At 41.8% G+C, this 17,725-nt stretch overlaps 1 protein-coding gene across 1 annotated transcript; it reads left to right on the forward strand.

Annotated features, from left to right (window-relative positions):
* The first annotated feature begins 668 nt into the window (after nucleotides 1-668).
* LOC145398978 (uncharacterized) lies at nucleotides 669-17,696 on the forward strand. Its single transcript, XM_080271709.1, has 14 exons — nucleotides 669-776; nucleotides 1,826-1,923; nucleotides 2,918-3,058; nucleotides 4,112-4,237; nucleotides 7,132-7,371; nucleotides 7,943-8,071; nucleotides 8,530-8,659; nucleotides 10,134-10,256; nucleotides 12,098-12,187; nucleotides 13,557-13,680; nucleotides 14,289-14,423; nucleotides 15,534-15,617; nucleotides 16,923-17,014; nucleotides 17,622-17,696. The coding sequence occupies exons 1-14, from the start codon at nucleotides 669-671 to the stop codon at nucleotides 17,694-17,696; spliced, it is 1,695 nt and encodes a 564-aa protein (XP_080127835.1).
* Nucleotides 17,697-17,725: the final 29 nt, after the last annotated feature.

The raw sequence follows: 17,725 nt of genomic DNA on the forward strand, positions 1-17,725 counted from the left end.
CCAGGTAATTAGACATGTTGGGGCCATTCATAAACCACACTTCAAGTAATACTGTAAAAACCATAATTTTGTGATCTTTGGGGAGTGTTTATGGCTTCTTTCCTTATACCAATTTTTTGTGCATATAACTTGTTGATATTTTTTGGCACATTAATTATCTTAATTTAATCAGTACTGAGGAAAAATACAGTAAGTGTGTGCGAAAACAAATCACCTAGGAAGCCGTGTTATGAAGAGTCGTAAATCCAGAATAAACAATGACTCTAGGGTGTTCCACCGAAAATTTGCTCTGTCCGTTCTAACTTTGCTTAAAATTGCTTTCTTTCCTTCCTGAATGCTGAGCTGTACCAAACGATCGACGCTACAGTACGGTGCTAGTTACAAAATCTCAAAAGAAAAATTATGGTAAGGCTATCGAGCTGTAGTATTACAGTATTCTGCCAATGAGCTACGAGAGAGCAGCTGCAAAATGACGAAAATCTCCGCTAAGTTGGTGTATGAATTAAAAGAGACAAAATTCCTCATTGGCGCACCAGACGGACGAAGACAGCGAGAAGAGCGACCTGTCAGCCTCGGCCACTGAAGCCTCCTCCCTGGTGACGGTGAGGGCTGGGTGCTGCAGCTTCAACCCCGTCAGCCCTTCAGGGAAGCGATGGCACCAGCTGCAGATGATCACCCTGCCCTTCTTACCCATCACCGCCCTCGTAATGCAGAATTGTTGGTTCATGGCCACCGTAGCTTCGCACCAGAGAGAGATGCGTCTTTTGGGCAGGCAGGTAAGTGTGGGAGGGAGTGGGTGGGTGTGGGTGAGTATATTTGTAAGTGCAGGTGTGTGGTGTGCAAGTGTGAGGGCATGTATGGGAAGGAGTGTGTGGAGTGAATCTGTGAGATGATGTGAACGTGTGAGGGTGTGGGTTTGGGTGTAGGTTTGTATGGGTGTGGGTTTGGGTGTAGTGCGAAAGTGCTCAATGGGTGTGGGTTTGGGTATGAGTGCAGGTGTAGGTGTGAGTGTAGGGTATGTAGTTCTATGTGTTGGAGCGTCGCGCCAGAGGGTCCTTGCGGCTTTTGAGCAGACAGGTAGATGTTGAGTGGGAGTGGGTGGCTGTAATTATAAGTAAGTGAATGTGTGTAAGGCTGTGAAGCGTTGCACTAAAGGGAGATGCGCCTTTTGGGCAGGTAGGTATGTGTGGAAGGGTATCGTTGGGTGTAGGTGTGGATGAGTGAGGGTGGGTGTAGATGTGCGTGTGAGTATAGGTTTGAGGAGACGTGTGTTTGAAGCTGTAAGAGGGTGTGAGTCATGTGTTGGTGTGTGAGGGTATGAATTAGGTGTAGGTGTGTGAGGGTGAGGTATCAGTGTGTGAGGGTGTGGGTAGGTGTAAGTGTGATTGTGTGAATGCAGGTGTGCAAATAAATCAGAATGTACTGGTAATAGTACATCTGTAGGATGACTATGTATGAAAGTGCTTAAGAGTAGATTTGTGGAAAGACGAACTGAAGCACTGAACAAATAAGTCTGTAGCAAGACTGCACACTTAAAATTAATAATTACTGAAATAGCGCAAGTGTTCTGGGCGAGCGCGTGCAGGGCACATATGTGTTGTTGTTGCTGCTAGTAACCCCCGCTTCTCTGGCAGCGCAGACCCATCAATAGCAGGCACGCAAATATACCATACCAGACTGTCCCGTGCAGTTAACTGATGCCTACGAGAGGCAAGTGCGAAAGTGCTATGGCTATGTGTAATTTCATAAGAGTGAAATGTAGGTTTAAGCATTAATAACAATCTCTCTCTCTCTCTCTCTCTCTCTCTCTCTCTCTCTCTCTCAGGTGGACGGTACGGTAGAGCTAGGTATGCTACTGACCGCCGTACAGCTAGAGAGGAGCGAGGTCGCCTACTTTGTCTTCTCCAATGGCACTAAGCTCAGGTACGGAGCGTTTCTTGTATCCTTCCATCACCTTTTCCATTTTCCCCACTTTCCTTTCTCTTCCATCATTTTTACCTTTTCATCTTACTTTTATCTACCTTTACGTCTCACTATGTACACCTTTCCATCATCAGCTCCTTCATTTCCTCTCTTTCCCTTCCTTTCCCTTCCCTTCCCTTCCTTGCGTTTATGTTATCATTCCACGCTTTTTAGTTTTCGCTCTTGGTTTCTCCTCACTGTCCTCATGCATCTCTTACATCTCTCCTATTTTCCTTCTCCTCTCTGCTTCTGTTCCTTCCTTATTACTTCTCCTACCATCCCTTCCACTCCTCTTTCACCCCTTCTTTCTTGTTCAGAGCTGATCTGTCTGCATCTTAACAGAAAAAGAAGAAAGAAAGAAAGAAAGAAAGAAAGAAAAAAGAAAAAAATACCCAACATGGTATGGTTCACTGGGTAGGTATGTAATTCACTAACGAATCCACTGTAATAGTTCTAACAAAGTTCATGTTAAAAGTTCATGCGCTCGACAGTATCAAGTCTAAAGGTAACTACGAAAGTCCATCTGGGGAGTAAAGATTTCTTTGGTTGGCATCCAAACAAGCGCAAGTGCTGCAGAGGGACACCTTCATGACATGGCATCGATACAACTAGGCCGATTGCACAAATACCACGCATCTCACAAGCCAATGCAAATCTAACCTACCCTAACCTGACCTGTCCTAACCTAGCATTATCTAACCCCACCTAACCTAATCTAGCCCGGTCTAATTTGACCTATATCAACCTAGCCTTACTTGACCTTACCTTACCTCACCTCACCTATCCTAACCAAGCCTAACCTACCCTAGCTTAATCTAACCTCATCTCACCTCACCTATCTCAGCCTAACCTAACCAACCCTAACATAATCTATCCTAATCTATCCCAGTCTAACACAACCTAATCTAACTTAATCTAACCTAACCAAATCTAAACTAACCTCATTTCCTCACAGAACCAACCTACAGGACACCTTTAAGAGGACAGACGGAATCCTGGACCGTCTCCACACTTGGCCCAACTTTACGGGAGATGAAGGAATCCAGGAGATACTCGCGTCCAAGCTTAGGTTTCAGATCAAGCTGGAGGACTTGAGGTGAGATGGGAGGGGACGTTGTGCAGTTTGGTTCTGTCACCTTAACTTGGTCCAAACTTTTGTCCTTTTCTAGTTTAATTAACGTAGCTCAGTGGCGTAAAAACACAATGCTATGGCCCTTCATCCTTTCCACAGTGCTTCTTTATAAGTGGCATTATATTCTAATGTATATCTATTGCTGCAACTCAGCTTTCAAGATGGAAATGTTGCAATTTAAGGCATAGCTAAAGAGTGTAGAAATTATATACATTAGCAGAGACGGGGGCAAATTTTCCAGTGTAAGGTACCTGTCACCAGATGTAAGCAAAGTAGAATTATATTCGGCTATGACTCACAACCTTCCATACTTGCCCATTCTCCCTCACTATAGCTCCATCACTTGTAATTGTGATGCAACCCAAATTATCACTGTTAAAACATGCAGTGCGAGCAAGAATACTGTTCGTACGGCTCGTAGAATTTCCCTGCTCGAGGAACACCAAAACTTTGTTTTCTTCTCAGCTGTTGAACCAACCATGTCGTCTTACCATTCTGAAATTGTCATGAAAATTACATTCCAGTGTTACATTTCCCATAAGTGGAGTCATATATAACCCAACAACGCCAAAAACAATTCCGCTAAGCAGTAATACAGCACTATATTTTTTCCAGTCCTTTAGGCTGTTCATGGCCTGTCGTATCTTTTTAAAAAAATCCTAAAAAAAGCACTTACAGTGGAACCAGTATAAAGCCGAATGTAGCCAAGAAAGGCCAACATACAACCTTACCTTGCTCAGACACGTTCAACATTTGCGATATTAGTTACAGGTGATGGAATTATAATGAGGGAGTAAGAAAAGGGGTGGAAGGGCGTGAGTCTTGAAATGTAATAAATCTAATCTGTTATGGATAATTGCTAGCATTTCTCATAAATAAAAAAGTAGGATAAGTCAATTTACAGCGTTGCTAAACTGTCGTACAAAGAGTATAAATCTAATCTGTGTTGGCTTATAGCTATTTCCAGCACAAGAAACAGAGTAAGGCAACTAACTGTACTTCTAAATTGTGGTACAGAAAGAGCATTAACGATGAAGGAGACACGGTCACTCAGAAGATGGACTGGTACAACCGCATCACATACTTCATCATGGAGGCCATTGTGTCAAACATCAAGGACGCCAACATCTCCAGCGTGTGGAAGTAGGACGTTCCTCTGTGCTCGTGTAAAACCCAGTTAGTCAGTCAGTCAGTCAGTAGTCGATCTCTCTCTCTCTCTCTCTCTCTCTCTCTCTCTCTCTCTCTCTCTCTCTCTCTCATTCTGTAGTGTTATACTATGTGGATATTCACCTTTTAATATTCACTACTAAAATAAATTCACCGTGTCCTACGCCATCAGGATACCCTATCTCAAACTCACAGCCCCCTTTCTCATAAACCTCTCCATCTTATCCCTCCATCTCATCTTCGGTCTCCCCCTCCCCTCTCCACCTCCACCTCTCTCACTCACAGTCTCTTTATCAGTAATCATCAGCCATTTTTCATTCTCTCCAAATCGTTATTAATTTTCTCTGTTGTAGATGTTGTGTAACGTAATCTGAACGTTTATCTAGACTTAAGGAGCCGATAGACTTAGCGCACACTGATCTGGTAACTTATCTTGAAGACAGTTGCGACTTACATCACTACCTCTCTGTCTGTATGTCTGTCTGTCTGTCTGTCTCCAAATGTCCTTCCTCCTCTTATCCTTATATTCACCCCATATCCTGTTCTCTTCCTTTCTTTTCAGTCTCTGTCTGTCTGTCTGTCTCTGTCTGTCTCTCTCTGTCTCTCTCTGTCTCTCTCTGTCTCTCTGTCTCTCTCTGTCTGTCTCTCTCTCTCTCTCTCTCTCTCTCTCTCTCTCTCTCTCTCGGCCGATACCCTAGCCCTGATTACAAAGGATTTTAGAGGAATTAATTAAGCAGCTCTGATGATTATACACAAATAATCCTCTTGTTTGGGGATCAAAAAGTTTGGGAAAAGCCAGAAGAGAATTGGGAGAAGGGTGAAGTATAATAGGGTGTGGATGGGGTGTAGGGTGTGGATGGTAGGTGAGGGATGGGTGGAGGGTGTGGGTGGAGGTTGACAGACATACAGATTAAGAGTGAGAGAAGAGTGTGGATGAAAACAGACGTAGAGAGTGGGCGAGGTGTGGGTGTAGTATGGGAGATGGGTTTAGGAAGAATGTAGTATGTGAGTGTTGGACGGGTCACGGATGAGTGATACACGTAAGGTGTGGGTGAACTGTGGGTTTAGGCTGAGGGTGTGTGTGAAAGATGTAGGAGGATGTGGGAGGGGGATGGGTGTGGGTGTGGGGTGGGCATACAGTACGGTGTGGGCTTGTGATGGGTATACAGCAGGACGTGGGACTGGGATGGATGTAGTGTGTGTGACGGGGGGGGGGGGGACGATGAGTGTACCTTTGGAGTTGGAATGAGTGTACTCGTACGGCATTGGTTCAGAAACTTTTTATTATGTAACCTCTGAGTATTCAGACTATCAACCCGTACCCTCATTTTCGAGGTACTGAATACAGATTGGTACTCCATTAACACTAGTCCATTACATAATGGTATCACAATGGCTGTTGCAAAATTACTGAAGTAGAAGTTAATTTGCCACGGAAATGTGTGTTATTACACTGTTACAACACTGTGTCAGTGTTAACACGGAGATTTTATCATGGCAGTCAATATCATATATGATTATGACTGATACCCATCTTTCACAGAAACTAGTTTCCCAGTTCTCACTATCATCTCATGATTTATGTTTGTAAAATTACTATATTTTATATACTTTTTTCATATCGGGGGGTCGAAGTACTCCTGGAAACCCTCTTGCATACCCTGGAGGGTTCGTGAACCTTAAGATTGAGAACCACTGGTGTAAGGTGTGGGTGTGAGTGTGGGGGTAGGCGAAGGGCGTGGATGGGGGATAGGCGATGGCTGTAGGATGAAGGAGGTAATAGTACAGGATGAGAGTGGAACGTACAGCATGGAGAGTGTGTGGGTGGGGGATATGGATGGAGGATGGGTGTAAGGTGTGGGTGGAAGGTAATTATAAATGAATGACGAAATAAGGATAACGTTATGGAAAAGCGTAAAGGGTGGAAAATATCACAAAATAATGAGATAAACAAAATAGATGGTTAGATTTACAAAAGGCAAAAGTTCAAAGGTAAACTGAAGCATACTAGACTTGGTGAATGGATAGTCTTTGGTCTGAAAATATTGCGCTGAAGAAATGAGAAGGTGTAAGAAGTGACTGGGAAAATATAGATAAGTAGGTCAGGCAGAGAGAGAGAGAGAGAGAGAGAGAAAGAGAATGGGTTAGATAATCATATTAGGGGATTATGTCAAGGTAGCTCAGATCACACGCTCAGGGGCGACCTAATTAATCTTTACGATAATGTCTACTTTCTCTCATCCCCCTCCCCCCGCTCTCTGTCTGTCTGTCTCTCTCTCTCTCTCTCTTTTTCCGCTGCCTCCAGACAATGATTTTTAACCCGCTCAGACGGAAGACGTCTTTCTTTTTAGATGCGGAACCATCTCCTCGAGAGGCCCTGTCAGTCTGTTGTATACTAATGTTTTTTTTCTCCCTTGGCATGCTTCACTTTTTTAGACTTCAGCTACTTTAGTGACACCATATTTGGACCCTGAAGCTCCCGCATCTATTTAGCGCTTTTGTGTTTGTTTCAGTATTGCCATTAGCAGGAATTAGATATAGCCTTGCCTAATTCTTTTACTAAATGAATTTTCTTCTAAGCTGAATAAAACTGTGTACTAGTAGCAAGATTAAACTAAACTAGCAACATAAGCCAGTGTGTGTGTGTGTGTGTGTGTGTGTGTGTGTGTGTGTGTGTGTGTGTGTGTGTGTGTGTGTGTGTGTGTGTGTGTGTGTGTGTGTGTGTGTGTGTGTGTGAGAGAGAGAGAGAGAGAGAGAGTGTAAGGTGAGTGTGTAGTGTATCGACTGGTGTCCTGTGGCGAGGGTATGTAGTACAATACAATGCAACTATGAAGAGTTTGCATTCTCTAATACTACCCTCTATACTACAGGCTGCTAGTGGCCTACAAGGACATGATCCGTTCAGTCGAGTACTTTGGCATCGTCACGGTGGAAGGCCTCAGCTTTTTTGGCACGGGGAGTCTCACAAAGGACAAGTTCGTGAGTTTCGTTATCTTCGACGTGTTGGCCTGGAAATCCTTCAACCAGACCAAGGATTTTGTTCAGTTGGTTCGGGACAAAGTGGAAAGATTCTACCTACAATATGAGGAGTTTAAGAACATTAGCAGTTGGTGAGGATCTTAATATTAAGTCTTTTCAGTACGAGGGTATAAGAACACAATTCATTGGTGAGACTTATCTTAATAACAACTTTTCCAATACGATGAGTTTAAGAACATAGATAAGTCGCGAGGATTTTCTCAATATCAACCATTTCCAATACAGGGAGTTTAATTACTTAACTAATGACTGGGGATTTTTTTTTTTTTCAAAAAAGCTTCTACCTCCAATACGAGGCGTTTAAGACCATAATTAATTGATGAAATTCTTCTTAATATTAACCGTATGTACAAAACTTGTACAGGTGTTTGAAGATAATTCAGAGAAATTATTTAAACTGAGTGGGAGGAACGACACATGATATGATAATGACATGAATATCTTATATATATATATATATATATATATATATATATATATATATATACTTTCGAGGGATAAAGAAGGGATTAAGGGAAGTTTGTATAATCAGAGAGCTTCATTGCCCAGTCATATTAGTGCCACCACGTGAAGGCGTCCCTCTCTAGCACGGCATATATCAAGTAGGGGATCTAACAGTTACTTGTGATTTTTCTTGGCCAGGCGGGATATGATTCTGGGCAACGTGGAGCAGATGTCAGACCTGAAGGTGGCTGACGATTACTTTTACGTGATGACCCGCTTCACTGACGAGCTGAGGAACCTGCAATGGCTTCTCTTGGATATGATTAAGTTTGTCCCTAGATATTCCTCGTTTTTCCTGCATGTCCTAGCTATCTTGTATCTTTTCAATGATCTTGCATATCGTAGGATCTTTTGAATTATTCTTTTTTCGCTTCCTCCCCCCTCCATCTCTCTCTCTCTCTCTCTCTCTCTCTCTCTCTCTCTCTCTCTCTCTCTCTCTCTCTCTCTCTCTCTCTCCAATGCATGAATATAAACTGCATATATATCATAACTACCTTAACATTTTAACACAAACTAGTGCATTATATGAAAGATGCTTATAACCCCTGAACGCAGCTGTGTAATCTATACTAACTGAATCTCTACACGTGTGTGTGTGTGTGTGTGTGTGTGTGTGTGTGTGTGTGTGTGTGTGTGTGTGTGCGCTTGCACTTGAGATGGTTTGTGCATGTATGTCTATGTACTCGCATATATGAATGCATATGTATGTGTGTGTACGTGCAAAGGGAGTACATGGTACGAGAGACTCGTTGGTCAGACACACAGGTAACTATCTCCATCATCATCCTGGTTCTCATCCTCGTCATCTCGCCCCTCATCATCTTGCTTGTCCGCCACGCCACCTTCAGCATCCAGGTGAGATGGGATTCAAGGAGGAGGTCTGTTTTCTATACTCTTTTCACTTTAATTTAACCTAAAACTATCGTCTCTCTCTCTCTCTCTCTCTCTCTCTCTCTCTCTCTCTCTCTCTCTCTCTCTTTCTCTCTCTCTCTCTCTCTCTCTCACGAATATAAACTGTTGTAGCAAGAGATTAACCCTAGAATATGGACTAACTTGTGATAAAGTGCTATGAAATGGCTCATACTGATACACCAACTATATTTAGTTCAATAAGGACGGTGGATATGTCCCGAAGTGGTGACATGTAAAGGTGTGCTACACGTAGATAGACTAATGAGCCTCAGGGAACAAGACATCAGATCTGTATCCAGAGTCGGACACATTAAAAATGTGCAGTGGATCATGTTGTGTGGCAGTTATGATGGTCCCTTTGGTGATGTAGAAGTTATTTCGAATATTTTAGTTAATGGTAAGCATAGTAATTGTACTTTATTTTATATATATATATATATATATATATATATATATATATATATATATATATATCTGATTGAAATTGTCTGCAGAGAGAGCAAGAATTAACTAAAAGAAAAAGACGTCTCCGTTAATGACAGTCGTTTGTAAGGAAATATGGGGCGTACTCTAGGTGGCATAGTAGATACCGTATCACCTTTTCCTAGGCGATTTATTGTACATATTACACCTCAACTTTCACTTGCATGCTGTATATATCGTTTTACTGTCGACATAGATTCTACCAATACTATTCAAAAAGATACTGAGGTGCAATGTTCAAAGTCAATCGGTAAAGAAGAGGTGTTGCAAACTCCTCTGAGGCATTTAGAATATTGCCCTGAACACAAGTTACTTGTGTCGGCAGAAATGTAGTGCAAGTATGTGCAGCTGCTGCATACACTGATGACCACAAGTGTTATGTCTCTGCTTTCTGTGATTTTCTCTTTTACACACACACACACACACACACACACACACACACACACACACACACACACACACACACACACACACACACACACACATTTTAAATTGTTCACCCGGTCATGCTCGGGACAACTGTGGTATTTCATTCCAGATAACGCCAGACGATATTATTCAGGTGAGAATAAGTCCTAGGACCCTGAAAGCGATAGAATGATACCGTTAACCATCAATTGATGGGAAAAAATCGTGTATTGTATTTTAACTAAAGCTAGACGATTTTACTCAGCTGTAAGTGACTTATAGAGGACTGGGAACTTTAACTTCGCAAATCAGATGATCTTTTCTCATAATTTACGTTTGCTACCTCAGACGATTTTATTAGGCTTTGGCAAGACCCGTGATTGTAAAGAAGTTGAAATGAAGACTATATTAAACATCCTGAGTTCGAGAAGTTTCTCCAAAGCTGAATAAAACCGTTTGGAGATAGGAAAAATAAAACGAAAAAAATCGTTACCAGACTGATGAAGGTAATTTCGTCAAATTGCAGGTGTTCGCCTCCAACCTGACTGTAAAAGGCGCCGAGCTGAAACGAGAGAAGCGCAGGTGTGACCGACTTATTTACCAGATGTTGCCCAGAGCAGTCGCCCTCCAGCTCAAGAAGAAAAAGACGGTGTGATATGCATTATTTTGTATTTTCCCTGGGTTTGTTGATTTCCGTTTGCTTTTTACATTTTTCAGTTCCTTAATTCTACTTTTTATTTCAATTTTGCTTCTATTTTTATCCCTCGATCATCACTCTCAACCTAAAGAAGAGGACGGTTTGATATGCTTTACTCTGTATATTTCCTGCCTTTACTTATCCCCTGTTTCAAGTAATTTTATGGTCTAAACTTATCACTGTTTCAATTCCTACTTCAACATATTCACTGTATCCGAAATGTGTCTCCTGTCCCGACCCGTTTCCTTCCAACTTAAAGAAGACGGTCCGATTTGCTATATTTTCCATATTTTCGTCATTTAATTACCTCTGTTTCAACCGTATATCATTATTCTCGTGTTTTTTCTGGTGTTGATTATTACCGCTCCTCGTCTATGTTTCTCTGTATCATGTATTCCTATTTTCATTCTGTCACTTTATCTTTGTGTGTGTGTGTGTGTGTGTGTGTGTGTGTGTGTGTGTGTGTGTGTGTGTGTGTGTGTGTGTGTGTGTGTGTGTGTGTGTGTGTCCGGATCAGGATCAGGATCCTGCAATGGCATTGGTGGAGGTATGAGCTCTTTGAGTGATTTCTGTTTTGTATCTGTTAAATCTTTTCAATGTCCCTCCTCTCCTTATTTCGGTATTAAACAGGCGTGAATAACATGAAAGGGAATGTTAAAATGTAATATGCAAACAAATCGTTAAGGAGCAAGTGGCCTTACATTCCCAGTAGCTTGCGGTGCGGTGGCAGTTATGACTACCTCCGCCAACAAAGTTGGAGGAGATTATGTATTCACCATGTTTGTCTGTCTGTTTATCTAGACGATATCTCCAAAAGTCGTCAATGAATTTCAATGAAAAATTGATCGAAGGGTGGGCCATGGACCAAAGGAATTAATTAAATTTGGGGGCGAATCCGGATCCTAAGTATAATATTTCCAAAAGTTCTGAATATCAATAACATTTTGTGGAAGGGTGATCCATGGGTCAAGGAACAAACGGTGCGGATCCGGATCCAATGTATTCAGCACAATATCTCCATGGATCCTGATCCAGACCCTTTTTAATGGCAATGGCATTTTGCGCTCTCTGAGTGCCTCCTAGTTATATATGGATCGTATCCTCGATGTTGTATAAGATTTGTAACACTTCCTCCTCAGCTACTGATTCTCCATCTCTCTCTCTCTCTCTCTCTCTCTCTCTCTCTCTCTCTCTCTCTCTCTCTCCGTTTGCGTGTTATGCTGAGTCTGCCAATATTGGAATGATTTATATAACACGCAAGAGGACACTTAGGAAGATGTGTTAGGGAGCTTCCTCAGTCGACGAGAATAAGGCCATATGACCCTTACTCTCACCAGGAAGTGTGGCTTCTATAATGCTTTTACCTTAACTTGGCCCAGGTTTTAGTTCCTTTGTTGCTAATTTCACTTGACTCAGTAGTAGAATAGACAATACCATGACTACATCCTATCCATAGCATTTCTTCATGACTAGCATTATACGAGTATCCTAGCATTAAACCATTGTTACGACTCATCATCCAAAATGGAGACATGGCAATTCTAGGCTAAAGCAGAGAGAGAGAGAAAAAAAAAGAGGTATAGCATCTCTTTCTTACCAGGGTATAATTGCTGCTGGCACGTTAATATAATTTTGTACGATATTTATGCAATATATGTCGCCATGAAAATATGAATAGCATAACAAGAGAATAGGAAGGGGCAGTAAGAGAAATTTATCGTTAACTTAAGAGCTACTACAGAATCTACGAAGCCTCTAAGAATACGAACCTATGTATCTTGGGTATTTGGCAGGTACCTGCGGAGAGCTACAAGGACGTGTCTGTGTACTTTAGTGACATAGTTGGCTTCACCACTCTCTGTTCAGACTCTGAGCCCATGCAGGTAAGTCACAATGATCTAAAATCCCTCTTTAATGCCACTTGTTCATTCGGGTCACGTTGGAAAGCAGTGGGAAGCTTATATATATACGGATTATATTTTAAAAAATTATGCTTGGAGACAAGGTTAGTAGGGTTTCTTATATTATTCCTCCTAACCACTGGTTCGTCCGGTCTTCATTCTTGTAATGTACAGCATAATTTCAGTTATATTTAAATTCTCCACCCCCTTACTGTCATAGTATTATCTTGTTTCTAGACCTAATATATTTACGTAAAAGAGAAAGAGCCAATGACTGAAAGCCTGTAAAAAAATAATAACCCACTATTCCAAAGAGAAAAACTGAATAGAAGAGAGCCAGAGTCAAGATCTGCTTGGATTACTGATTATGGTTGATGCATGGAAAGGAAATATTAGTAGAGTATAATTACGATTCTTTTAAGTGTATTTATTTTTCTACTGACCACTTACTCGTTCTCCCTTCATTGTTTCTTTTTGTGCTTTCATTTTCTGTTTTACTTTGATCCCTTTTCCTTTTACATACATTAGTATCCCATCCTCTGCCTTGCTGGTATATCTCACTCCCCCACTATCATATCACTCTCTCGCTTATCGTCTCATTCCCTCTTACAAGAATCAGACTCTTCGCAGTATCTCCTCCCCTGCTTAATTTGTACCTCACTTCCTTCATCATTCCTGTCCTCCTTTTCATTAGTATCTCTCTCTCCTATTAGTATCTCGATCCATCTCTTTGTTACTAACTCACTAACTCTCTGTTATTCGGGTGCAGATCCTGGCCTTGAACTTCTCCCAAGCTTCCCCCTGCACACCATGTCCTCCTCTTTCTTTGTTAATTTTTTCACCCTGTGTCCTTCACTTCCATTTTTGCCCCTTCCTGTGCCATATCTCCTTCCTTGCTCAGCCTTTGTTTTTGTCTCTCTCGCATTCATTTTTATTTCTTTCCTTGTTATATAATTCTTGTATATTTATTCTCTCAGTGTTTCACGTACATTTTTGTCTCTCCTAGATCAGTATTTTATTTCTTGCCCAGATTTACTCTCTGACTCTCTCAGTTCCATGTTTGTCTCCTTCCTACCTTTATTAGGTTACTTCTTGCAAATCTTTCGCCCTACGTATGTCACGATCACTGTCCTTTTCTCAGTCTCCCTACTTTCATTCCTCCTTTTCTGTATTCTCGTTTCATCCCTCCTACAGTATTCATTCTCTCGACTCAAAACTTCTATGCCTTCTCACCCATTCTGTGACTCTTCCCTCTTTTTATGTCACTTCCAATCGTTTATGCCTCATTTTGTCCTTTCATCACTTTCTCTCTCTCTCTCTCTCTCTCTCTCTCTCTCTCTCTTCCCCGCAGGTAGTGACCTTGCTGAACAAACTCTACAACATGTTCGACTCTCGCATTGGCAACTACGACGTGTACAAGGTGGAGACCATCGGGGATGCGTACATGGTGGTGTCTGGACTCCCTCACCCCAATGGTATGTACTTGTATACGTTTTCTTCTTTTCATAGTCGTCTGTATTTATATAATCTATTTTTTTTTTTCTTAGTACAGAGTCCTTTTCGTCGTCATTGTTTCCTTCATCAGCATCGTCATCGTCTTCATCGTCATTTTCCTCATCTTCAGTAATATCATCATCATCACCATTAAACAAGTCAAAAGACTAAGCACAAAAGTTACTGGCCATGAAAAAGGGACTGAAAAGTGAGACGTACACTTGGATAATACTGGATACACGAAAGATTGCTTCATACAAAATGGAATTGTTTTAAGTCTGTCACGGAGAACAGAGCATGATGTTGAATTTGTAAGGGTTGAGAGGTACGGCCTATTGCTGCAGGCTTATGATATTGTTGTGTAAGATGTCACAAGACTGATATGGCAAAAATATAAGGTCGTAAGCCAGTATGTTGCCATAAAATGATGTTATAATATGTTGTAAGAATATGACGCTGGAAGAATATGATGTTGCTATAATATGATGCAAAAAATATGATGCTGCAAAAATGTGACGTTAAGAGTGGTGTAGCAAGAGTGGCTACATCATAAGACGCGTGATATTGCGATGATGTATTGGTGTTGTAGGGTTGCGTCACGCCGGAGAGCTGTGTGACATGGCCCTGGACCTGATCGAGGGAGCCAAGGCCTTCGAGATACCCCACCGTCCCGACAAGTCACTCCTCATCAGGGCCGGCATCAATTCAGGGCCGTGTGTTGCTGGTAAATTCATTCTGCTTTTTCTCTTTCACACTTCTTTGATCTGCCTTTGTCCCTTTCACACTGACTTTCAAAATGCTTCCCTCCTTCCTTTTTTTTTCTTCTTTGCCTTGTTCTGCCTCCATATGTCTTATTCTGCCTCCCTCTGCCTTGTCCTGGCTCTTTCTTCCTTGACCTGTCCCCCTCTGCTCTGTCTTGCCTCATCCTGCCTCGGACTTGCCCTGTCTCACTCTACCCTGCCCTGCCTCCTTCTGCATTGTCTTGTTTCCCTCTGCCTTGTTCTATCATCCTCTGACTTATCCTGCCTTTCTCTGATTTGTCATGCCACCCTTTGCCTCCTCTTGCCACTCTGACTCGTCTTACAACCCTCTGCCTTGTTCTGCCCCCTTCTGCTTTGTCATACCTCCCTCTGCCTTGTCCCTTTTCGCTATGCATTGTCATGCCACCCCCTGCCTCGTCCTGCCAGCTTTTGCCTCGTCCTGCCACCCTCTGCCTCGTCCTACCACCCTCTGCCTCGTCCTTCCAGCCTCTGCCTTGCTCTGCCACCCTCTGCCTTGCTCTGCCACCCTCTGCCTTCTTCTACAATCTTCTGCCTTGTTCGATTTTATGTAAACTTGTCCTTCCACCTTTTGTCCTGCCTCTCTTCATCCGGGTACCCATCAACTCAGAGGCCTGTTTTGCTGGAGATCTATTTTTATTCTTCTTTAGTCTGCTTCATCCAAGCTCCTGATTATTTTCTTTTTTTTCACTCAGCTTTATCCTGTCTTCCTCTGCTTCAGGATGTCTCACTCAGTCTTGGTATGATTCACTTTTCCTTGCCTCGTCTCGTCCTACTATCTTTTTTGCCTCCTTCTACCTTACCCTGCTTCCCATCTACATTACAGTCGTATAAAGAGATGAGGATACATCATTTAATTTTCAAAATACAAATCATGTGGATTCCTCAATTATTATCTTCTCTGTATATAGCCAGTAATGAAAATTAATGTAACAGACTTAATTATTAGTCTTTTGGAAAATGACATTATAATTAACGGCATGTTTGTCAGTATGACCTTATGATGAACACTGTTTAACTGTAGAAGTGAGAGTGATGGTGTTGTGTCTTGACAGGTGTTGTGGGGACAAGGATGCCTCGCTACTGTCTCTTCGGCGACACGGTTAATGTGGCCAGTAGGATGGAGAGCACTGGGGAAGGTCAGTGCCGTGATTATCCTTTAATGTTTATTATTCAACTAACATACCGAAGGTTTTTGTGCTGTTTAGTTACTGATCGAAGACAGCTGTTTATGCCTGGAAAAAAGAAAAACTCCCGGGGTCCCAATGTCTGCCAGTTTGATTCTTATGTAAAAATTTTTAGTTTAAGTATATATTTTTGCTTGTAAGGAAAATTATGAAAAGGCTTCTTATGTCAGAGGCTGCTAATGACAAAATTGTGTTTTGAAAGAATTATTTGTTGCGCTGCAGTATTTATTGTTGTGAAGAGAATTTCATTAAAGTGTATAACTACGACTGAACCAGTAATAAATTCACGACGACAGAACGCTTCAAGAGCTAAAGCTGAAGAGCTGAATAATGAGAAGTAAGGTTGCATGCTTTAGAGCTGGGTAACTGTGAGGACTTGACTGGTAGGCCGTAGGTGACGTATTATTATAAATGAGAGTGAGTATTTGAAGACAAGCCCCCAGTTTTTGACGATCAAGCATATGAGAAGAATAGATGTCTGACCTTCCAGTATCGATTCTGATTGCACTCTTCAATGTGGAAGAAGACTGGCCGACACATTCAACAGTTACAGGTCTTCCACAAGTGATAATAAAAAATTAGGATATTGTTTACACCTTAGCCCATTCAGTTTTACTGATACGGTTGTAATACTCTAATTGACTGTTGCATTCATACTACATAAATCGCAACATGTAAGGCAAATCACCATTAATTGTAAATAATTTCGGAAGCACATCACCAGAGTATAAGGTGGTTTGCCTTTATTGCTACTGAGTGCACTCTCTTCTGTGGGATGCATTCTGATCAATTTCAGCAAACTTAAATGCTCCGCAACTGCTTATCAGTAATGGAGGGCTTGCCGTCTACTTTGTATTTTAAGCTCAATGCATACGACTTTGAGTGAGATAAATATACCTTTTGCCAGCTAGTAAGGGAGAAAGGTGAGAAATCATGAGTAAGAGATGAGAAGGCAAAAGTAAACACTACGTTATCATTCTAGTTATTGATTTTGAAAGTTTGGCAACACCCCTTCCTTAGCAATATTCTGCATATTACACCTTTGAATCCTCTTGTATGGTACTGATGTAAGCTATATCCATACTAATATGACGAACATATCAAACAAGTGAAAGTACAAAAAGCAGTGATAAGAGAAATAAAGTGCTAAAGGAGGGGTGCTACGAAGCCTCCTATGCCACCTAGAGTACGACCTTAATTCTCATGAGGATCAGGTACATTTCAGACCACAAGCTTTCACATTCTTCCCACCAACAGCCATGAAGGTGCACATATCCCAGGCTACTAAAGAGGTTCTCGAGCAGCTGGGAGGCTATTCCTTCGAGTTCAGGGGCTACCAGGAGATCAAGGTCATACCTGTCCTAGTCTTCCGTAGTTATGTCCTAGCCTCTTGTCCTCCTAGCTTCGACTTCGAACGCTGTAGGCTTGATGTCTGTAGTCTGTATCGCTCTAACCTCAAAGGCAACCAGGTCATCAACGTCGCAGCTGTTCTCGCCCTTAGCAATCGTGTCCTAGCATTTTGTCGTAGCTTCGATCTAAAACGTTTTAGCTTTTATGGTGTCTGCTTTGTTCTAACCTTTAACTGTGGGACTTCATTGAGTACTAAGGCTACTAGATCAAGGTTTTGCTTGTTCGTTTTTTTTTTTTTTTTTTAATAGTAATTGTGTCCTAGCCCATTTTGTTGTTGTTGCTGCAGCTCTAGCTTAGAAAGTAAAATATACTCTTGCCTAGATGTTTGTTGTCTGTATTGTTCTAACCTTTAGCTGGGAAACAATTCCTTCGAGTTCAGATACTCCTAGTAGATCAAGGTCATGCCTATACTCGTTCTCATCGGTAACTGTATCTTAGTATATACTTTGTTCTAAGTTCCGATTTGGAGTTTCCTTTTCGCTGAAGCAGTATTAGCAGATCTTCCACAAGACCCAAACAATTGATAATATTTTTTTTTGTCGGCAGGGTAAGGGCAGCCTTCCGACTTTCTGGCTGGTGTCGGGGCCTCCCAATACCAAGGGAGTCAAGATGCCCTCGTAGAAGGTCACTAATTCCCCTTTCCCCTTCCC

The sequence above is a fragment of the Coenobita brevimanus genome, chromosome 47 (assembly GCF_032717465.1).
Source record: "Coenobita brevimanus isolate Jiangsu-jjx chromosome 47, ASM3271746v2, whole genome shotgun sequence".
In the NCBI taxonomy this organism is placed as follows: Eukaryota; Metazoa; Arthropoda; class Malacostraca; order Decapoda; family Coenobitidae; genus Coenobita; species Coenobita brevimanus.